Source organism: Gobius niger (genome assembly GCF_951799975.1).
Source record: "Gobius niger genome assembly, chromosome: 16".
NCBI lineage: Eukaryota > Metazoa > Chordata > Actinopteri > Gobiiformes > Gobiidae > Gobius > Gobius niger.
The window spans coordinates 25565488-25589766 of record NC_136867.1 but is presented as its reverse complement, the minus strand read 5'-3'; the positions used below and the strand labels follow the sequence as shown (position 1 = coordinate 25589766).

Below are 24279 nucleotides of genomic sequence, written 5' to 3'. Positions count from 1 at the left end.
AAACGCTTAGGAATTTTAACATGTGCTAACTAGACATGATCATTCTACTTTAGTTCCATTTAAGCCTTTCCTTTGCTACTTAAGTAATCATTGTTTTGACACAATTAGACAAAAGCAGTCTTTGATTTTGTTTTTAATTTACTGGAACAGCGTTAAAAAGAACTGTGTTTAAAGGGTTGAACCAGGGCTTTCCCAAACCTTTCAGGCTGTGATGCCCAAAGTCACTAGACCAGCAATTCAGGATCCCCCACTGTAAAATACAACAATGTAACAAGCACTGAGAATAATTTTAGACGCAAAACATTTCAATCAGGTTTGTAAATGTTAGATTTTTAATAATGATATACTTCTATATTTGGATTCACTTCTTTAAAAGGCACTTAAAAATAAAAAAATAATGACTTGAAATCATCTCGTGACCCCCACTTTGGGAACCCCAGCCCTAAACAACCGCAATAGAGTTTATTTATGCATGTGATGTCATAGCATGGCACGTTGGCACCAGCATAGTAACAGTCAGCAGTAAACTGAGAAGCAAGAACTATATATAATATGTTAGTCTTTGTTTTGCCACTCGATTTGTGATGTTGTTCTATTTTTATTCAGATTGTGTGTGAGTGACTAAAATGCGACAAAAAATGTACAAAAAAGTGAAAAAAGTGTAACAAAAAAGAGACAAAAATGTAACAAAAAAGTGACAAAAATGTTACAAAAAAGTGAAAAAAATGTAACAAAAAAGTGACAAAAAATCAGCAAAAAAATGACAAAACTGCAGCCAAAAAGTGACAAAAATGTAAAACAAAATTGTCAAAAATGTAACAAACAAGTGACAAAAAATGCAACAAAAAAGTGACAAAATTTTAACAAAAAAGTGACAAAATTTAACCAAAAAGTGACCACAATGCAACAAAAAAGTGACAAAAAAGTGACTAAAATGCAACAAAAAAGTGACAAAAATGTAGCAAAAAGGTGACAAAAATGTAATTGAAAAGTGACTAAAATGCAACAAAAAAGTGACTAAAATGAAACAAAAAAGTGACAAAAATTTTACAAAAAAGTGACTAAAATGCAACAAAAAGTGACAAAAATGTAACTAAAAAGTGACAAAAATGTAGCAAAAAGGTGACAAAAATGTAATTGAAAAGTGACTAAAATGCAACAAAAAAGTGACTAAAATGAAACAAAAAAGTGACAAAAATTTTACAAAAAAGTGACTAAAATGCAACAAAAAGTGACAAAAATGTAACTAAAAAGTGACAAAAATGTAGCAAAAAGGTGACAAAAATGTAATTGAAAAGTGACTAAAATGCAACAAAAAAGTGACTAAAATGCAACAAAAAAGTGACAAAAATTTAACTAAAAAGTGACTAAAATGCAACAAAAAAGTGACAAAAATGTAACTAAAAAGTGACAAAAATGTAGCAAAAAGGTGACAAAAATGTAATTGAAAAGTGACTAAAATGCAACAAAAAAGTGACTAAAATGTACAAAAAAGTAACAAAAATGAAACAAAAAAGTGACAAAAATGTACAAAAAAGTAACTAAAATTTAACAAATAAAGTGAGAAAAATGCAACAAAGTTAAGGCGGGGTTTAAGAGGTTACAATGGCACTGAAACACATTAAACTGTAGAAACCCTGTTACTGTAATAGTCAAAACAGTTACCACATACTACAATGTCATTCCTCACATTTCACATCCCCATTTCTTATTTTTAAACAGGTGTATTCTTCGGGCCCCCTTTGCTTCCCCCCGGGCTGCTCCGCGGCTGCAGCGGCCGTAGCCCCGCCCCTGGTGTAGGAATCCCGGTCAGAAGTGTGTGTGTGGCTCCCCTCCCCCTCTCGTTTCCTCCGGAGCCCCGTGTGCCTCGGCTGCTCCCTCCACACAGCCCTGTCTCTCCACACACCGCAGCAGCAGCAGCAGCAGCACAGGCGGCTGAGCTCACCGTCCGAAGCCGCGGCGTGAATGACCCCATCCGAACGCGATCGACGCTCCTTTCCCTATGACCGATACGGGAGTAAAATAACACAACAGACGCGAGGTGAGTCCGTAAACCCGCACTCTTCTCCTCCTTTCACACTGATAATCGTGGACTAGTTTGCCTTGATGACGGGGAGAGAAGAAGAAGGGGGGAACTTTACGAATCCTCCCCCCCAAAAAAACGCGGCGAAAAAGTCGTGTTTTTGGGGCAGAGGAGGAGGAGGAGGCGGCGCGGTGGATGCTCGCTATGGGCTAATTATCCATGTAACAAAACGTGTTTTAACCACATTTTTAAAGGTATTAGAAACCGGACTAACCATAACCACTAACTACCATTTTAATCATTAAAACCGGACTTTTAAACACACGGCGGAGCGAGAACGAGTCCCCTCTTTCCCCCCGCCGTTCACTTAAGATGTATTTCTGAAGCATGACTTGGTATAAAATGGCTTTAGGTTCTGAGTTCCTTCCCTAAAAACAGATTATTACTTGCTTTTCTCAAGTCTTTTAATCGTAAACCATTACTTTTTGAATCAACTCGCCTCATCTAAAACCACTAATACGGGAATGATTGCGCAAAAGCGACGCGTAATGTTAAAAGTGTTAAATCGTCTTCGCCATGATTGCACAGTGGGTTATTGTAGTGTTTGTTGTTAGAATAAAAAGGGTAGTTTTTTGGGGTCTGGCTGGTGCTAAGACACTAGCCACGGTGGTGGTTAGCTTCTAGCGCAAAATGGCCTCATTGTCGCTCAGTTTCTCAGATGCCGAAAAGACAAAGCATGCGGCAGTCGCGGCGCGCGGCCCTAAAAAACGCGCTTTTCTAAAAACCCCGCCGTAGCTCGTGCACACCGCGCTCAGGTGGGGGAAATATCCGTGTTTACGAAAAGGCACACACGGGTGTAGGGCTCAAATGTGGCGGGGGCTTTAGTTTATTTGTTCATTTAGAAAAGCGAGAAAGTGTTAGCGGCGGGTGGGGGATGGGCCCCGATGTGAGCGAGCAGCCATTGACGTAAAGCGAGACTCTGCATTTTGTTTGGTTTCTGGGCTCCTACAGAGAGAGAGGGCCACAGCTGCTCAGTGTGGCTGCAGCTGGTAGCTTTGTTTATCAATATATATTCTGGCTTTTTTTTTTTAAATAAACAACATACTGTGGCATTGGTGCTTGAGGTATAGCTAAAGACAGAACGCTCAAGCAGGGTTTCCCCCCACCACCTTTTCCTTCATAATTTCACTGATTTGTTCTACTTTTTTTGTCATTTATTCCCAGTTTGGCGAATGCCGGTGTGCTCTTGCTTTTTGGAGAGCAGACAGGAGCAATAATACAAGCTACTGATGTTCCTCGCAATTGGAAATCATCTGTAAAATTGAGATTTAAACTGTAGCACTCCTTTATTTTGACTATTCTAATCTCATGTGCTTTTAACCTGGAGTATAAAGCGATTACGATATATTTACAGCCGAACATGTTTTTGTTGTCTGTGTGTTTTCCAGTCTGCATTTCTAAATTGGGAGTGTACTGGCATTGTTCTCAGGGCAATTAGTAACGGCATACCGAATAATATACTCCGAGAAGTAGTATAAATCAGGATTAGGTAAATCATCAGTGTAGTCTGCTAAACAAAATAAATAGGTCTAATTTGTAGCGCTGATAAATACAATGTAAATTCATGTTAAATCGTTTTTTTAAATCGCATAATTCTTTATTAATCCACCCGTGATGTATTTTTGTCTAAACAACCAGTGCTTGGCTATAGCTTCATAGTAAACATGTGCATTTTGCTTTCATTTCTGTTTTTTACATAGAACTGCTCTAGATTAGTCACTTCCTGGTGTGACTGACACACACGAGTTTTGAACCCGTCTCTAAATGTCACTTGACGAATCCTGTAACTTTGCGTCTTTACAGGAAAAAGGAAAAGAGCTACTGTGTTTTTGTGTCTGCTCGTGTAACGTAGTGTAAACGAGCCGGTGTCGTAAGTCCTTGTAGTGATTGTAAGTATTCATTTGTCAACTTCGAATGGTCACCGTTATGAGCGGGTGATGTTCCACGAAGGCGCCAGGAGGGAGAGATTTAGTGTTTAGTTCGAGTTTTAGTGAACGCATAGGCCTGTCACGGTAACAGATTTGAAGATCGATACATTGAGGCAGGAAAGTATCGCGATAAATGATATTATTGATTCTATCGATATTAGATACTGTCAACTCTCAGGCGTATAAATGACAGAAATCAATGTTTTACAAAGAAAAAATACGGGGGGGGGGATGCTAATAAATGTATACACGATGAATATTGAGCCCAAAAATATATCGTTTATCTGTTGTTATTTATTGAAGTCGCTATTGTAGTTATCGTGACAGCCCTATGAACACAGACTTTAGTGACTTTAGTGAAAAGATACGCAGGGATTGAGAATATGGGAACACGTTTTTCCAATTATAAAGCTGCCGTTCTTGTAATACACAGGTTTCTATGGTTTTGAAATACTCATTTGACCACCTTTCAGTGTAGCTTTCACATTTTCAAGGCTCAGTACCAATAAGGCAAAGGCCCTAAACCTATCTACCTATTTTAAATGTACTTACAAACAATGAAATCGCGGTTTAAACTCTTTCTTAAACTTTCTTAACACAATTCTAACCTCTCGGATGAGTTTCTAAGTACATTTCACAATAGTCAGGGAGCAATACACAATTGATGAAGAAAAAGGCTTTGTAATTAGATGCACAAACCGCGCACAATGTCTGCTGAAAAACAAAACAGATTTTATTCCACTGCTAGAAAAACTAAATCTGATACAGGGCCTTTTAATCAATAGGGTTTTGTAACACCATTGTAAGTGCAAGGCTAACATCTATGACAGCACTTGTAAACTCTGTAGCAACAAGTCTTCCTTCCAGATCACTCAAATCGTTTCTGCCATTTCTGTCGACCTGTTTAGGCCTCAATAAAGGGACCATAACCTTTAAATGTCTTGCAGTATTCAGTGGTTTAGTTGCATCATCCACCAGACACTAGATGCAATGTTTGTCTGCGACGACTGCGACCCCATCGTAGGGAAACCCACGGCCCCCTCAGCCCTGATCGGCGTCTTTGTAAATAATTCACTTACATTATATTGAAGTCATTTTACATGTGAAGTGAATTTTGTGAGGTTTTTAACGTACCACTTTTTCCCCGATTGTGTATTTTCTTGACTCATGTCTTACTTTGTGCTTGTCTTGTCTTTAGGGAGAATAGTGCTGTCTTATTCAACAGGGCACACCACACACTGAGGATGCCCCATTCGACTATAATTGTTTTCTCATCCTTTTGTATTTTACGTCTCCAGGCGCCATGGCTTTTGAGAAATGACTTTCCCCCCCCCCCCCTTCTATTCTGTCCACTGTCAGGAAATGTAACGCTATGCAAACGAGGACTCAGACCCACGGGCTCCCAAGCCGCTCGCTGTAACAATAGGCTCCCCACCTTTTCGTATGGAATCTATATTTTCACAAATCTGTTCGGATTCTTTATATTTTGTACAGATTGCATCAATAAATTAGACAATGTGAAATCACCTCTACACATTTTTTGTAGCGTTTGGTTGTAATAACGGCACCGATGGAACTTTTTTTATTGAAAGTCACTGTTGATCTTTGTAAGGCATTTTGGTGATGTGATGTCGAGTTGGCTGTAAAAAAAATGTTTTCAATGTCATGTACATTGTAAATTGCATTGGGTTTTGTTTGGCAGCTCCACAAAGACTGTATGAGAGGAGCCACATTGTAAGCTTCTTTTTTTTGAAGGACTTGGTCAGGCCTAGTGCAATAATGTAAGATCTGAATTTTCTATTTTTTACGTTATTTTTTGTAAATTGTAGTGTAAAAATACTGCCCTATGTCTAAAGTGCGGTAACTACATGTATTTGGTTTAAGAAGGAAGCAGTGGGTGCATGCAAAAAGCGAAAGAAAAACTCAATAGGATTTACGACAGGGAAGGAGACACGGGGGAACAAAGGTCTAAAGGAAATGATTTCATATTAATGTGGGCGCCCGATGTGTTCAGATACGGAATAAACAAATAAGATTGTCGTGAGCTTTAATTACTGTACTGTGTAATATTTCTTGTCTTTGGTAAAACAAATACTTTTAGAAATGCAATATTGTTGGCCAAAAAGTGCTTTATTTTCTTCTATCTACGTACTGTTGTAAACCTTAAAGCCGCTTCAGAACATTTTGTGTTTTTGAGGAGACGCTCTAATGGAGTCAAAAACGCCTGGGTTTAACCTGAGCTGTACTTACTGTACTTTGGCGGACTGGGGCAGTACAGTCAGACGTGTGCCTAAATTCTCTTCACTGTGTTTTTTTTTTTCCTCTCTCTCCATTCTGTGATGCCTTTTTAAAAATAGAGACCTGAAACAGAGTGCTCATTGAGCCGAAGCCCCGCCCACAGGTCTTACAGAGGAGACACAGCCGGACACTCGCCCCCTTTATCTCTCTAATGGAAAATTAAATGCCACAGGCCACTGTTCAAAGCTCTCTGTATTTACTCGCATCAGGGTATTTTGGGACAAAGTCAGATGGACTCGGACGCTGGCGCAGTTGTTTTGTTTTATTATTCCACTAAAGACATGTGTTTTTAAAGTGGTGTGTTACCAGGAAGTTGACACTATTTTTCTCCCTTCCCCAGTGAAAAGAGCGAAAATCTTGTTCGACTAGTTTTGAAGCGTGGCGTGCGTAGACTGGGTAACCTGATCCCTGTTGTAGAAGCCAGTGGGTAACGGTGGTGTATTGTTTCCTGAATGTAACTGCTTCTTCATTATCACTTTTTTCATGTAAAAGCACTTTTTACAGATTGATTGGACTATTTTTAATCACAGGTGGCAGTTGGAAACAATATTGTGTTTCATACGTGTTGTTCTTGTTGTTTTTTAACTTGGTCTTTCTATCTAGTCTGTCCTAACTTTGATGCCGCGTTGCATTTAGTTGTGCTATTTTGGGTGGCTCCGTGGTCTGTTAAAAGTGTGGTTGTTCCGCCCAGCAGGAGTCTTGCCTGAGACTGGCCTAAAATGGGCAGAAATGGTGCTGAACTAAAGCCGCGTGTCGCTCAAACAAAAGTACTTGAAGCGTTGACGCAGCCGGGACCAAGCTGCTATGCTAATGCCCGTGCCTCTCAAAAGGAAAGGTATAGCAAATTTTAAGAAAAAGCAACAAATTCACTTTACTGTTGTCTAGTCACACAAATGTGCAGAGTTTAAAGGGATAGGGTGCATTGTGAGACTTGACCGTATGAGGCATTAACACTGCATTTTCAATATCAGTGCATCTCTGGTTTGGAGAAAAAGGCTGTACTCCAGTCTGTTACTTATTATCTGGAAAGAAAAGCTCCATCACTGGCCTCTAGGGGCACAGGAAAAAATACTCGAATCCATTTAGTACACAGTTATAGTTAAGTACCCTTAAAATCCAAAGTAAATACAGTGCTTGTTGAATCCTGCATAGACGATACCAGCTGCAGTGGAGGCAGTTGATTAAGAAAATAAATAAGCTCAGCTTTATTTTATGGCATAAATCTTTTCCTAGTAATCCATCAATGCTTCTGTTTCACCAAACCAGTGACATTCTGAGTAGACGGACTCGTGCCTCTTGCAAACACTGAGAACAATGCTCCTATAACTTTAAACTCTGCGGTTCATGTTGAAACAGAAATAGTGCACACATAGCCTCATTATGTCACATTACATTATTAATTACATGGCACTTACTGCTTCACTAGCTGTACTCACATTTTGTGTGTTTGTTTGTGTGCAAATGGCACGTAGTGTTACTATTACTAACTGCCCCTCTCTCTCACGCCGCAGACACACACCATGTTCCCGAAGGGCACCAAGCGTAAGTTCTCCGATGGAGAGGAGGCCCCCAGTGAGGCCCCGGGCCCCACCGCGAGAGCTCTGTCCTCGGCCTACAGCCTCCAGAGACAGTCCCTGCTGGACATGTCCCTCATCAAACTGCAGCTGTGCCACATGCTGGTGGAGCCCAACCTGTGCCGCTCCGTGCTGATCGCCAACACGGTGCGGCAGATCCAGGAGGAGATGACGCAGGACGGGACGTGGCAGATCATGACCCAGGCCCTGTCCCAGTGCCCCTCCGACAGACTGGTGGCCAGTGAGGTCCTGTGTCGGCAGGACCCCGCGGCTCAGAGCCCTAAACCTGTGCCCTCTGCACTGGAGCAGAGCTTCCCGGAGGAGGTGGTGATGGAGGAGGACAGCCCCGCGGCCCCGAGCCCCCAGCTGGGCGGGGCCCCTTACCTGGGGCCTTTTAGCTCGTCCTGGGACGAGGAGGAGGAGGCAGAGGAGGAGGAGGACAGTGAGGAGAGTGTGTCAGAGCCGGAGGAGGAGCCCAGGACGGAGCAGGTTTTTGGGACTTTTGAAATAAAACAGCCGCCCCCTGACCCCGCTCTGGAGGAGCTGTTTTCAGACGTGGACCCATCCTACTACGACCTGGACACAGTACTGATGCAGAGCCCAAAGATGGGCCCCTATGACCTGTTAGAGTCTCTGTCCCACAGCCCTGCGCTCAGCTCCAGCACCAGCTGCCGCTCGGACCTCAATGAACTGGACCACATCATGGAGATCATTGTAGGCTCCTGAGGCTCTCGAGGCCAGAGACTCTTGTTACAGATGTCAGAGTTTGGAGACAAAGTGGGAAATTAACTGAGATTATTTGGGCTTAGAGCCGTGGTTAGTTTCTACACTAGGCCTTTCTTCACATTTGCACCAGGCAGGTAGCTCATATTATTCACACGCACAGTGGGGCTGGGCCCAGTATGAAATTATTGCTGTGGTTTGCACCAAAACCGTGGCCAGAATTTGGTTAAAGGATCACTGTGTATGTGCAATATGCAAATGCAGAGACAGCACTTGCAAATGCAACAGTTGCATTTGAACCTCAAATTTGTTAAATAAATACTTTAAAATAATATTAAAACTGAATTATTTGCATATCAGTGCAAAAGGCATTGTCAACAGTTTCGCTATTCAAAGACTTTATAAAGTTTACAAATATAGTCACATTTATAAATTTAGATAGAGGTATTTTAATGTTTTTACAGCCTTAATGGTTTGTCGCCCAGCCCTGTGCCGAGGCCTTTGGGTCAGTTAGTTTCCTACATTGTCATTGGGTCCAAAACTCAGTGAAGGCGCAGATAATTACCGTCAGACCTGATCCTGTATTCGTTTCATGTTTACGTCTTGTATCTCTCTCATTCTCGTCCTGCGGGACTCTGCCTTTCTGTCCGTCTCTATTTATTGTTACATGAACTGAGGAACAAGTCACACACTACATCCACACAGAACAAATTGTAAATCCAAATCTATGAATCAATGCATATTTTCCTAAAGATTTGAGCAATTATGGATGGATTATATGTATATGTACGTATATGTATATAGAAATATATTTTTTTGCATTATACAGCTGGGGGATTTTGCAAGTATCATTTGATATTATTATTTTTGTTCCCTCCCAGGTGGTTTTTAAGATTTTAATGTAGCCAGACTCGAGACAGTGTCTTCCCACGGTTTGGTAAAGTCGACTGTAAAGTGCCCTCTGCGGCGCGGCACATTTTCTAAAGGCGCTGTTTCATTTTACTTCAGAGCTTTACACAGAGCGGACACTTCCAGCTCTTTCACACAAACTAATAACTGATTTTTCCTTGTGCATTTTGGAGAAGCCCGGGTGAAAACTGCATCCTCAAGCCATATTTCTTTGTCTCATTTGTTCGAACTGCAAATGAAGACCGTGTTTTAACCCGTCTAATTTATTGTTTATTTATTGTATTTATTATATCTAGGTACACGCTTCGCCATATTCAGAAAGCAACCATGAGGCCCATCGGAATGATCTCAATAAGCCCTCAGTTTTTGAATGCAGTACCTTTTAATTCATCACATTTGTATCTTTTAGAGTAATAACCGGGTTACTATCAATTCACTATGCAGCTCTGTCAATTCAAAATGATTGTATTAAGATAAAAACTCCTTTATGCAAACAGTTGCCTTTCTCCTAAAGATGTGGAAAAGAAAAAAAAATCAAAATTGTTCCTTATTATTGTGATGAAGAGATTAACTCAGGCAAACTCAATGTATTGACGAGAATACAGTATTACGACACGCTTGACCTTACCGCAACACTCCTGAAGGATGTCACATGGTCTGAATGGGAGCTAGATCTTCAAAGACTTTAATTACTGTTGTAAAATGTATGCATTTTTTATATTAAGGAAAAAAAAACATTGCAGCATCTTTGTAAATATTTTTTATAATAAAAGGTGCAAATATTACTGTGTGGTTACTTTTTTTTTTTTTTTAACCTTTTAATTTGCAGATTTGATCCGTTTCAAGAGAGGACAAGCTGTAAGCAAAGAGAGAGGTGCACACTGTCCTTGTGTCCTTGGGCAAGACAGTTCACCCACCTTGCCTCCAGTGTCTGCGTACACTGGTGTATGAATGAGCGTGTGAATGGGTGAGCGGTTCCTTGATGTAAAGCGCTTTGAGTGCCTAAACAGGTAGAAAGACGCTATGTAAATGTGACCGTTTACCATTTAAAGCAACTTAAAGATTGGGCTAGAATATCTAAACTCGGAAAATTGTGACATTTTTGAAACCACAGTGACTTTGCTATTAATTGTGCCTTCTCACAAATGTGGATATATATTAGGGCCTCGAACGATATGGGTTTTTAGGGTTCAATACATATATACGGGGGGGTTGGCCGATAATTTAAAGGGACGAGACAGATTTTAGAAATGTTAAAATTATTTATTTTCCACCCCTTCCATGCTCCGGCAATGTCCTAATGTGTAGAATGAGCTCAGACCTGTTCACCACAACTGCCGCTAAAATCCTGCACTGTCACTCAAAAAGGTGTTACTTTGGGGCCGAGGTGCCGTCATGCACAAGCTTAATATAGAAGCTGCAGTTACACGGAAGACCTGAGGTGGCAGTAGTGAGTATAAAATGGCCAACTTGCATCTAGTCACTTTAACAGAGACTGCAGTTAAGCATAAGACCTGAGGTGGCAGAAGTGAGTAAAAAAAATGACATCCATGTTGTCCCTTTAAATAATTTTATTTCATGTTATTTTTTTTTAATCTCTCAAATAGCCTACAGTTAAACTATTATTAAAGTTAAGGTTTCAATCATAGAAATATAGAAATATATCAAATAGAGCTCACCCAATGTGGATGCCAAAATATATTTTTAGTCATTTTTTTTTAAAAATGCCTCGTCTAATATCCTGTGTATGATGCTTCAAAACTTGTCAGTGCTGAACTGTGACAGCAGGGGGCGCTGTATATTCATGTTTAGAAGGTGCTTCAGAGGGAGCTTGTTTGAAAGACGAAAATCGGTAGATTCCAAAACAAAAAAGGTGAGTCTCTATCTCTTATGGTTACGAAATTATACGCAAAAGTCTACAACATAAAATATATACAAATATTTGTAACTTGTGACCGCTTTTCACTGTGATGTTTCTCCCCAAAGGCCGAGGAACTTGTGAGCTCTTTCCAGTGCAAAAAACGGGAAGTCTCGTCACTTTCGGTTCCAGAGATATCGGCCTTTTGATTAGCTGATATTGAAAATACCTTAATATAGGCCCGATATATCGGCCGACCGATATATAGGCAACTGGAACGTTGACATCAACGAGTCACGTGAAGGTGTCTGGACTTTAAATGCAGCGGAGCACCACCTCATGACATCAGCAGGTGAGGAGCAAATGATTTGAAAAACTACATAGAATCATTCCAATGTACACGGATGACACCAAGTTGATGAGGGATCAGCATAAAGATGGAAAAAAAATTGTTTGAGCAGAATATAGGGTTATTTTTGCAGAATATGGAGCCTTTAGGAGTAATGCAATCTACCATTTTATCTATTTTCAAATCAGCACCAGCTCAAACAAAGCAGTGAGTGGCAGCTGCTGCCTTCAACAAACGGGAGAGAACAGCTGTTACTCAACAAAGCCAAATCAATAAAATTCCCATGCCGGCTGGGGGGCAGATTATTTGCTGGGGTAGCTCCTCACGGAAGTTACCCCAGCAAATAATCAAAACCAAATCAATAGAAGTTGATCATCAAGTTAATATTTTGTTAAGGATAAAGAACATTTCCATTTTCCATCACTATTGTGATTAGATCTCCTTTTTACATTTTAATTTGAGATTAAATCCTTAGGCATATTTCAGAGGAGAGAGAGATTTAGAGAGTGCAAAAGCAGACAAAAAAGATCTCTAAACGAGTGGTTCCCAAAATGGGGGTCGGGACCTCTCGGGGGCTTGCGGGGCCTTGGGCACCCCCGCCCAGATGATTTCAAGATGAAATAAAAAGAAAATGCTACAGTTTATAGTATATTTTTGAATGTAACAGCACATAATTTGTGAAATCCTTTCAGTTAAAACACATATTAACTTAATTTTTAAATGTTTTCTTTCTGCCCTAAAGTAGCTTAAAGGAACAGGCCACCATTTTTACATACTGAGATATGTTCTTGCCTGAGCTTAGACAAGTTGATAGACCTGTCTGGTCTTTGTGCCTGTGGAAGAGCTTGGCTGCTCTAACTTCACCTCGTTTGGAGCTATAGGAATGTGAGAGGCCAACATCTTTGGTTGTTTTACGTGACTGAGGGCACACTCAAAGACCAGACGGGTACACATCAACTTGTCTAAGCTCAGGTAAGAACATATCTCAGTATGTAAAAACTGTGGCCTGTTCCTTTAAGAGGGAATAACTTAAAGGGATATTTCAGGATTTTTGACATAGGGCCTCATTTCCTAGTTATCCAGAGTGTTGCTGATTTCTGGAGATAATTTTTTTTTGTAATTCATGCATTTCTTATGTTTGAAGAGTTTTGTGGCGCTAGGCTAGTGCAAGGCTAGTGCATTTCTATGGTATCAGCTAGCCTGCATTAAAAACAGCCTGACCCGCTCCACAGTGCACCTGAGGCAAATCACTCATAACACCAGACTAACCATATAAATGTCTGTGTCGATAGAGTAATTTTAAACATTTTGCATTTAAAATAATTTAAATTTGAGCAGCATCAGCTTCGTGGTTGTATAAGCTACGCAGCGGCGGAGTGATCTGCTAGAAAATAGTCCCTCAAAATGCGGTAATTCATGTGATGCAAGGTCAGTTATATTCCAAACATTATTCTGTAAGTAGGAAATGAGGCCCTATGTCAAAAATTCTGAAATATCCCTTTAAAACGTTTTTTTTTCTGCCCTAAAGTAGAGTAGTAGTAGAGAGAATGACTTAAAGTAATGGGGGTCCAGAGTTGTTTAATTTTTTGGGTCCCAGCCAAAAAAAAGTTTGTGAACCCCACTCCAAACTACTGGGTTGGCAGCAGGTTTTCTACATGTACAATCAATGGAGACAGATACATTTTGCAGATCACAGTATTATCTAAATTATATCCCTATTGCAAGAATTAAAATAAAAACGTTATTTACGATCAATGTCACAGCCCTTACATAAAGTGATGTTTTCTCATTGGTTGCAGTTTTTTGTCTGAAGCGCCTCACATGCTCTCACATGACACGCAGTTCGAGCCTCTGCCTTCAACAACAATGCAACCGCTTTATCCACACGTCCATTAATCTCTGAACATAAACAACCTAAGCTCCGCGAACCACTGAAAACATCTCAAACCACGCTTCGTTAATGTTGTTTTTTTTTTAATGGGGAAAAGTGCGGGTTTAAAACTATGAAAAGGTGTATTGAGTTTTTAGCTTACGGTGCACATTGGACTGCAGCCAAATCTTGGGTCCCTTCGGTTAAAGATTAATGGCGCCTCGGTGATTCAGCAGAACAGCCGCCCAGGGGAAGACGAACCATCAGAGACGCGCACTGTGGGGAGAAGGAACAGGGAAGAACTGAATAAAGCACAGTGTTATTCTTTCTAACTTTGGCGGCGACAGTGGCTCGGTTGGTCAGAAAATTCATGAATGCAACAAGAAATCAACAATCCCGTCTCTGAGTGGTGCAGACTGACGTTGTGTCGTTGGGCAAGACACTTCACCCACTTTGCCTGTGAGACGGGAGTGCGTGAGCGAGTGGTTGGTGGTGGTCGAAAGAGCCGATGGTGCAGTTTGGCAGCCTCACTATAAACCACATAACCACAGCGAGTATTTGGTATTTCATGTTTTAGAATAATGTAAATGTATTAAAGACAAGTAAAGATAAACTTCAATTCTGTGAACACAAACATATGCACGGAACAAAAATGTAAAATACAATACGTTTGTCATGCACTGAACTCAAATACATGAAGCACTTTCTATTCTTCCCATTTCTCTTTAATATTATCAGTGAGCACTTCTCCTTTGCCGAGAGAAACTATCCCCCTCACAGGTGTGGCAGATTAAGATTCAACACATGAATATTGCCCAGGCGTGCCTTAGGCTGTCTACAATAAAAGGCCACTCGGACATACTCAGTTTTGCTTTATTGGATGGGTCTGCACACAGATACCGTCCATTCTAGTTCTTGCATGACCAGTTTACTCACCGGACATGTCACCCAGTGAGCATGTTTGGGATGCTCTGGATGCGACAAGCGAGTTCCCGTTCCTGCCAATATCCAGCGAGATGGAAGCAGAGAAGAGACGCTGTTTTTACACTGGCAGACCCTAAAGGCTCATTCATACTTCACAAGACGCAAGAACTTCTTGTTCTTGCACCCTGAGCTGCAGGACAAAATGAAGTCACTTTTACCTTGTCACCCTGGAACTGTCGTCAGTTACAAAATGTTTCCATGGCTACAAGGCAAAAGTGACTTCATTTTGTTCTGCAGCTCAGGGTGCAAGAACAAGAAGTTCTTGCGTCTTGTGAAGTATGAATGAGCCTTAAGACCCTACTGGTCAACCCGGTTGGGTGATCTTTTCGACTGCCGAGGCCAGGGCCAAACCGGTCTGACCAGGTATACTTTTTTCACCTATCTCTGGCTGTGGCCAAAGCGTGCCGAACCAGACTAACGTGACAGACGCTGCCCTCTGATTGTCCAACGAGAGAGAGGACAGCCCTCACTATGCAGGTCATACGGATTTAATATTTCACAACATCATACCGCTGTTCTAAAAGGGGATTTTGGCACTATTAGCATTTAGCCACTATTAGCGCAACATTAGCTGGTGTTAGCATAACATTTACACGTTGCTCACCTTCATAGTTCGTCTTTTAGCTGCTTAATTCCTGCATTATTTGCCTTGGCACCTCTGAATGATTCCATAACCCCCACTAGAAGGCAGCATTTGTCCACATTTGTTCTCATCGTGGCCTACAAAACATTTAATGACATTCTGTACAACGTGTACATCTGTGGGGGCGCCGCCCACAACGACTGCGGTTGTGAAGTGTAGTACCGTAGTACAAGCGGTTCATCTTTCGCGGCCTTGCTGTTTCGATTTTTTTACAGCGTATGTTCTGTGTCCTGATTGGCTAGTTGTAAAGTGAGCCATCCTCTCGCTGCAGAGGATCTGTCATTATCCCGTCAACACATCAGCGCACACCAGAGTGCCAGAGTGAGCGGGTCAGACTCCGCATTTTACAGGACTTTCCCTGCACTTTTCCGCGAAAATAAACAACGCAAGCATGTGGCGATCTCCTCAGCTAAACACACGCCTTCTGAAGCCTGAAACTGCTACGATAAAATTTTGGTCGTAGCTATGTTTGTCTCTTAGTTTGAACAATCGCAAAGTGGAGACGAGTGCAGCTCACGACATAAAAAAATGTTATAACACAAAAAAAAATCACACAGGCATAAGAGAGAACCCGTATGAACTAGTGAGAAAACTGTATAAAGTGTGTGGTGAGGGGTTTTACAGCCTTAAAACATATATAACAACTGTCAAAAATAAAGCTGACTACTTTGTGGATTTCCCCTAAAATTTCACAGCGATATTATACAGCTTCCCGAAGACGTGGAGAACCAAAGAGAGCTCCTTTGAAAGCTTGAAATCTCTAGTTTCCAACACAAAACACTTCAGGTCTCTATTACTTTCTGTGACAGTGTAGTTGGCGATGTTGTAGATGGCGGGTCATGGATCTCGTAGGGTTAAACCTGGCGCCCCCCCAGAAGATGGCGCTCTTGGCAGCCACCTAGGTCGCCTATGCCCGGGCCGGCCCTGTCATGTAGATCACCTAACAATCTATTGATTTTTTTTTTTTTTCTCCTTATTGAAGCATTGTAAGCTAAATTTTGGGTGAGAATGTGGGAAACCTTTTAATATCCCCAACTTAAGTATTAGGGAAAATGAAGGTCTAATGGGTGAATGAGGAAAGAGCATGAATGGTTTGGAATGAACTACTTTGCATATTATTCAGCTTACAGTGGTACAGTTCATTATTACTGCATAAGGTGTAGTACAGGAGGAGTAATACACCAAAAATAGACTAGATGAAATATTTCCTTTGGTGAGAAGAGGCTAAAAAAGCAGAAGTGAGGCCGAGGCAGTCGTCAGGGAAAGAATCACAGTAAAAAACGTGAACGAACAGTGCCCTTATATGGAGCTTGCCTTCCCCACGTCTTCCTGTCATGTGGTTCCTCTTCCTCCTGCGTCATCTGTCCCTTTAACACGGTGCGTTCAGGGACACTGGGAGACTTCAAATGTTCTCACCGTCTGGAGAGCACCTGCAGAGAAATGGCGCACAATGTTCATAAAAAAAAAAAGTGTTTATTACCAATGTGCAAGAAATCCACAGGGTGTGTAAAGGCAAAATTGCAAAATAAAAACAAAAAAGCAATTGACATGCATTAAAGTCATACATTGCTTTTAAGAAAGGGTAACCTGGCTGCTACGTATACAGTACAAATACACCTGTGTTATAGTGCTGGGTGAGGTGTCTTGCCCAAGGGGATTACCAGCATCGGCTCCAACTGACTGACGGTGCATCAAAGATTCGAAAGCGTGCGAACAGATTCTTGCTAATCGATATGTGTTGAACTAATGGTACGCTTGGCTTTCATGGGTTAACTATAAAGTCATTTAGAAAGCCATTTATATTAAGTGCAGAGGTAATGATAATCTAGCACACTAATCATTAAATAGATTTTTTTTTTAATGATAAATGATTAAATAATTACAGCAATAAACTAATAGAGATATTAAAAGGTAAAATACTGGAGCTATTGGTCACATTAAAATACTCGGACACCGCAGTGTGTTTATGTCTTTACCAGTAGTGACTCAACAGCTAACCAAGTTGTTCCATGGCTTCTTTCTTCGCTACTGTTTTTAGCTAACGTTAGTCTATGGAAAATGTATGCCAACAGCCACAAACATGGCGGATCTCCATGGTAACAGTAGATGTAGTAGAGGCAATAGTAGTGACCACTCTGACCCTTTTTAAATCTCACCTCAAAACCCACTTATTTAACTTAGCTACTCACTTTGATGGGCTTTTATTATGTCCTGTTGTGATTTTATCACTGTATCTCATGTAAGGTGACCTTGGGTGTTATAAAATGTATGATTATGATTATTTTCCTGAACTCTTAATTATTTTTGCTTTATTTTCAACTAATTACTCTACTCATTCGTTTCTCCCTTATTTTTTAGATTTATTCTGTTGATATTGTGTGTAAGATTACAGTGACAACGCAATTAACCCTTGTGAATCTGTAAAGTCAAACCTCTTAACCGAGTGCATTTTCTCCAGTTGAGCTTTACCCAAATCTAAAAGCCTATCATGACACCTCATTTGAAAGCTAAGACCTACAAAACTCATCTAAACTGATCTTTTTCCTTGCATTGTTGCTGCACTGTCGTCACTTTTTAGAATTTTTTTCCCACAGCTTTTTTGTGTGCTTTCGTCGCACATTCGTCACTTTTTCATCGCTTTTCTGTTGCTTTTCTGTGGATTTGTTTGTTTCATTTTTGTAACTTTATTTGCCATATTTTTGTCCCTTTTTCATCATATTTTTGTCACTTTTTCGTCACAAATTTTGTCACTTTTTCGCCATATTCTTCTCCCTTTTTCGTCATATTTTTGTCACTTTTTCGTCATATTTTTCTCCCTTTTTTGGCACAAATTTTGGCACTTTTTTGTCATATTTTTCTCACTTTTTCGTCATATATTTGTCACTTTTCTGTCACATTTTTCTCCCTATTTTGTCACATTTTTGTCATTTTTTCATCACATTTTTGTCACTTTTTCGTCACATTTTTCTCCCTTTTTAGTCACATTTTTCTCCCTTTTTCGTCATAATTTTCTCACTATTTCGTCATATTTTTGTCCCTTTTTGGCACAAAATTTGTCACTTTTTCGTCATATTTTTGTCCCTTTTTGTCACTTTTTCGTCACATTTTTCTCCCTTTTTCGTCACATTTTTCTCCCTTTTTCGTCACATTTTTGTTCCTTTTTCGTCATATTTTTGTCACTTTTTCGTCACATTTTTCTCCCTTTTTTGTCACATTTTTGTCCCTTTTTCATCATATTCTTGTCCCTTTTTCATCAAATTTTTCTCCCTTATTCGTCACATTTTTCTCCCTTTTTTGTCATATTTTTGTCACTTTTTCGTCACATTTTTCTCCCTTTTTCATCACATTTTTGTCACTTTTTCATCACATTTTTCTCCCTTTTTCATCACATTTTCGTCACATTTTTGTCACTTTTTCATCACATTTTTGTCCCTTTTTCGTCATATTTTTCTCACTTTTTCGGCACATTTTTGTCACTTTTTCGTCACATTTTTGCCACATTTTTGTCACTTTTCTGCTTCTATTTTGTGGATTTTTTGTTGCATTTACAACACCTTTCCGCAATATTTTTTTTGCACTTTTTTATCATACTTTCGTTACTTTTTTGTCACAGTTTTGTCACATTTTTGTTGCTCTTTTGTTGGGTTTTCAAACCGGAGAAAATGTGCTCGGTTCAGGTGGGGGTTAAGAGGCTAATTGGGGCCTCTTTTCCCTAACCCTCAGGAAACCTCAATTTCCCGAAGCCCCGGGTTGGGACGGATCTGTCCCAGGACATTATGAGAAACGCTCTCCTACAACCAAACTCAGCATTAACCGCTGAAGTGTAGGCTGCGTTATCGCCGATGATTTCCACACGTTTCTCCCACTGTAGCCGCTCACGTGTTTCCGTGCTCTGTTCTTCCGTGAAGGCGGCAGCAGCTGGGCCTGGCTCCTGCCGCTCGTAAGCCGCACATTCGCTGCCCCGTGCTGGAGGCGGAGGGGGGTTTGACGGGTGTCCGCGCCGGCCAATCACCGCGCGTCTGCCGCTCCGGTGCCGCCCCCTCCCCCCCCCCCCCCCCCCTCGCGCTCCCTCCTCCCGCAGCCTGCGCTCGGGGTTCGCCGCGGTCCCACCGTACATTCCTCCCTCTCATTCCCCCGACCCCAGGCGCATGAACGCGGCGGCGGCGAAGCGAAACCAGCGGTGACCGATCCACGGAGCTCATGACGGCTTCCAAGGACACGTAAGGTACGCGCGAATGTCACGCTCGCCGTCGCGGAGACGAAACCGCGTCAAGTTGCTCAAAGTTGATCAGATACGAAGCGGTGGCGTTTTCCAGCCGAGTCCAGAAAAAGCTCAAAGGGTGATCTTAGGACCTCTGCGGACATAGAGTATCCTTCAATGAAAATCGGGCTACAACTTCGTAATAACGTAATAATCGCGTAATAGTCGGGTTATAACATTTTAATGCTGTTGCGTTGTCTCGTAGTAATTTATAAAGCGTTTTCCAGACAGTTCTATGGAGTAGTAGGGGTGTGTAAGATCGTAGGCTGACCCAAGTGAGTAGCCTATTGGAGAAATGAAACTGAATACTTTTTACTTCGATACTGTAATAGTGTTGAATTTAAAGCAATGTTTTTTTTTTGTTTTTTTTTTAGATAGGCCTAATTTTTTACTTAACTTGTGCGTACTTAAGCCTTAACGTAATTACGCATTACAATTGTTTCTTTTTTTTTCTTTTTTTTTCAATATTTGCTGGGTTTGTTGACTACTCCAAGTGAAAATCAACCAGCAAAGTCACGTTACAAGTTGTTTTTGGGATGTCACTAGCTGTAAACAGACTTCTTTAGCAGCACAGCCTTAGCTATGTGCAGCATGGATTGCAACAAAACATCGGCTACTTACAAAAAGCCAGGTCTGAATGTTGAATTTCATGTTAAGAGGAGGCAGTTTGTAGTTTTGGTATTTGTGTAAGTTTGGTGCAAAGGTCTGACAGAGCTCTCCTGCAAAGTGAGGTGACTATTGCACTACTGGCATGCAACTGCTGCTGCTGCTGCTTGGCCAAAAGACAAATGTGTTCAGGTTTTGCTTTGCACTGTAGACTCAAGTACAGGTTTTGGATCATAAATTGCACTTCTGGTTACAAATAGTGGACGTAAGTTATCGGTACGTACTACAGTAAGTGATTAGTAATAGGTAAATAAGGAATCGTGCTAGTATCAGTGGAAGTACTTTCAAAAGTTAAGATATTTGTGCACTATATTGACTTGTAACTTGGGTTTGAAGTATTACCAGCTAGTATGGTGAAGTTATCAGACATTGCACAGTGTTTTTAAGTGCTAATAAGTCATATTTTAAATAAGGATAGTCTGCTCCCCATTGTGTCAGGAGTAGCCTGTAAGAAACACAAAGTAGTTGTGGTACTGAGTCAGTCCTTGTAGTAGTGGTTTCAAATCCACTAGCACCTCTTTCACATGTCGTCTATTGCTGTAATACAGTGGGGAAGAAAAGTATTTGGTCAGTTTCACATAGACATTCTATTGGATTTTGGCCAAATACTTTTTTTCCCCACTGTATATTGCAATCAAACACCACATGCTTAAATTTAAAACATTAAATCCCAAACTCAATAGGCCAGTAAGTAAAATAGATCATTATTTTAGCCTTGCCTGCTACAAGTCAAACTGATTAAGGAAGTACTGAAAAAACAACCTAGTCTTTAATTCCCTGTAATTCTGAAAGTGAAGGCGGTAGTTCAAGTGTATCGATGTAGCGCAGGTGAACAGACAGGTAAGGAGCCCAGCCCAGTGTCTGCAGATGAGTAAAGGCCAGCTCACGGTGACTCACAGCAGAGGAGGCGCAGAGGAATGTGCTTTAGTCATGTTCAAATTCAGGCTGCTGCGCCGCTCCACGTACACTCCGCTGTCCGGTGGGGGAGTCGTCCAGTCCAGCGTGACACTGGGCTCGAACATTTTCTTCACGTTGTTTTGTCCTTGTGATATCTTTGGTTATAATTTCAAGGACTTGTTTAACTGAGTAAGAAGGAAAAACGCCACAAAGCGAGATGGCAGGAGCAGGACTGACACCACTTTGATGCTTTTAGAGAGGTTTTATTATTGGACCTAAAATGCTTTTGGTTTGTGATTTGTTGTTCAGTTTAATTGAGCACATTACTCAACTAATGGTTCACTAATTCGATATTGAAGAATGGACTGTGTGCGGTTTGCTCATCTGCAGAGATTATTAGGGCTGGGACGATCCACTTTTGTCACGATCCGATACATATCACGATACCCAGGGGCCGATACGATACGTATTGCGATACAGTAATTATAATAAGTGATATGTCTACCTTAAAATGTGTAAAGGGTCATGTGTCCAAACTTTATAAACCAAATGCCATTTGACATTTACTGAAGTGTTTAGATTGAAAAGTGCTGTTACTGGAAAACAAAGGAGTACGTGATAAAAATGCCTCCAAACATATATCTAAAGTATCGATTTTTGGTATTGCACAAAGTATTGCGATCCAAGTCCGATTCGATATTTTGTCCCAGCCCTAGAGATTATACTATATCCAGTAACATTCCATACCCATAAGTGTTTAATTTCTTAGTGTTTAAGTTTTAATTTATTACTTATTGTTATTGGGTGGCTCGGTCCCAGGTTCGATTCCCACCTGAATGGGGCCTTTCTGTTGTCGTGTGCATGTTCTCCCTGTGCTTGTGTAGGTTTCCTCCAGGTACTCCGGTTTCCCCTACCACTAAAGACAGGCCAGAATGAATGTAGTGAGTGAGTGGCTGGTTATATTAATCCGATACTAGTGCATTGACCTTGTAGGGACCCCATGGCTGCATGAGTGGTCAGCATGGCGCCTTTACTTTACGTCACAGTGGTCTGTCGGACACTCCAGGATCAATTGTTTGGAAGGTTTTCACTGCTGACGGACCCTCTCCCCAGAAAACCTACAAAACAAGTGATCCTGGAGCGTTGTAGAGGCATCATGATGGAAAGTAAAGGCGCCATGCTGCCCACTAAGAGTCAGTGGGTCACTACAAGGTCAAATACGCACAAATATCAACATTTATTTTCACATTAAAGTTACATAATGCACCTTTAAAGTGTATTGGAAGTGTCCAAGGCTTGAACTGAGTAACCATAACCACAGTATTTGCTTAATTTTAAAGAAATTAATCACAAACTGCGACATATATAGTCATATACTGTACATTGATGAACAAATCAATGAATCCTGGCTGACATCAATGTGTTTCTGTGTTTAGGCCGATGTTGGGTCGCGGTGTGAAGCGGAAGTGGAGCTGTCTGGAGGAGCTGGAGGATGCTGCCCACGGTGAAACGGGGGAAAAGCCCCACCCGAATGTGCCCCCTGTGGCCCCCTCCGCGGCTGGGCCCGTCGTGGCTCAGTCCAAGTCCCAGCAGAGGCAGCTGGTGCTGGGGCTGTGTCTGGAGAAGCTTCAGGCCGGCGTGGAGCTCAGCCTGAGGCGCTCCGTCCTGCTCATCAACACACTACGGCAACTGCAAGAAGACATGCAAAGCGAAGGGGAGGACATTCAGGGCCATCATGAGTCTTGCCTTCTCAGGGACAGCATAAAGGAGGACGTGGCGCTCACCTGTCCCAACTGTGTGGAATCAGGAGACATGGACAGCTTTTCGTCGCTTCCCGAACCGTCCCATCAGGAAGACGACAGCCATTTGGATCAAAAATCTCTCCCGGCGGCGACCATCAACGCATTTAGCGACGCAGTAAACGCCATGGGCTACCTCAGCGATCTAGCCCTGGATGACATCTTTGAGGATATAGACACTTCCATGTACGAAACATCAGACTTATCCTCGGCGTGGGCAAGCGGCGTGTCGCTGTGGGCGGACGACGACTTCAAAGTCAAACCGCAGGGGGCGCTGCAGTCCTGTATCTCAGATCTGAACGAACTGGACCACATTATGGAGATACTCGTCAAGTCCTGATAATCCCAGTATTGTAAAATATAGATGTTCATGTTTTTGGATTTGTAAGGCTCCATCTGGTATTCACAACTAGCCCTAGACATTTTGCTCCTCTTCTAAATGTATCCTTTAATTGTAATGTTTTCTCTACAAAAAAAATCGAGCTGGACCAATTTGAAATGCCCTAAAAAGGTGACAATCCTCCGTCCCTAGAGTATTCTCATGATCACCCAGGATCTAAGTTTGTATTATATGAGCCAGATCTCCTTAAACTCACTGTTAGACAGATACATAAATTACAAATATACGCCGCTATATTACTACTATGTTGAATTCCTAAAGACTTAAGTAGCAGACCAGCAACTCTGTCCAGTGACAATTACTTTCTTGCCAATCGAGAGAGCAGAGTATTATGTAACAAAGTGAAGCTGCAAAACAAGGATCTTTTAGGCAGGTTCTGAATATATTATCATTTCATTTATTATGTATTAGAATAGGACAGACCATATTCATCCACAATCACTACAATGATTTTTTTAAGTGCAATAAGATACAAGATGCTCAAGTTGACGTTTTGCGGTTTCAGTTCAGCATTGCTAATACGGATTATAAGTTGGTTTGTTGCTCTTTTCCGTTACTCTAGTACTTTTACTTGTAATACGACAGCTTTTCGCACCAAGTTCACTACAAACCCAAACTCGGTCCGAAATGAGATGGAGCATTACATTTCCAAAACAATTTTTAAGCCATTTTTTAAAGACTATTTGCGGAAGCACACGCCTAAACCTAACGATTGGAGACACAACCCGAGTCCCTGTCTTGCTTCAATCAGCCCCTGGTTGATGATAAATGGAAAGTTTTCTTCGATTACTACGCTCCGTACAGCCTGGGGGGGGCGTAAGTAACGGTTTCCCTTATTATTGGGAGATAGTCAGCATTTACATTTCTTAAGAAAAGCCGTGGACGTACGAACTTTGGGTGGAGAAACCTGGAGTTTTCGTGGACTACACACCAAAGACTTTCTAAAACGCAGAATGGCACGGACTGACTGGATGCCTTTATTTATATCTATTTTATTTATGAATGAAAACCACCCATAAACTGCAGTTTTTTCTTTT

The 24279-nt window shown here is 41.3% G+C and overlaps 1 protein-coding gene across 1 annotated transcript; it reads left to right on the top strand.

Moving 5' to 3' along the window:
* Positions 1 to 1840: 1840 nt before the first annotated feature.
* cdca4 (cell division cycle associated 4) lies at positions 1841 to 23691 on the top strand. The gene is made up of 3 exons (XM_079574302.1): positions 1841 to 2041; positions 7821 to 8608; positions 22480 to 23691. Exons 2-3 carry the CDS (start codon positions 7830 to 7832, stop codon positions 23180 to 23182), a joined length of 1482 nt encoding a protein of 493 aa, XP_079430428.1. The 5' UTR covers positions 1841 to 2041; positions 7821 to 7829; the 3' UTR covers positions 23183 to 23691.
* Positions 23692 to 24279: the final 588 nt, after the last annotated feature.

Coding starts and splice junctions, on each gene's coding strand:
- cdca4 (XM_079574302.1), top strand. CDS start 7,830: ATGTTCCCGAAGGGCACCAAGCGTAAGTTCTCCGATGGAGAGGAGGCC. Junction 8,609..22,479: donor GAGATCATTGTAGGCTCCTG/AGGCTCTCGAGG, acceptor TTCTGTGTTTAG/GCCGATGTTGGGTCGCGGTG.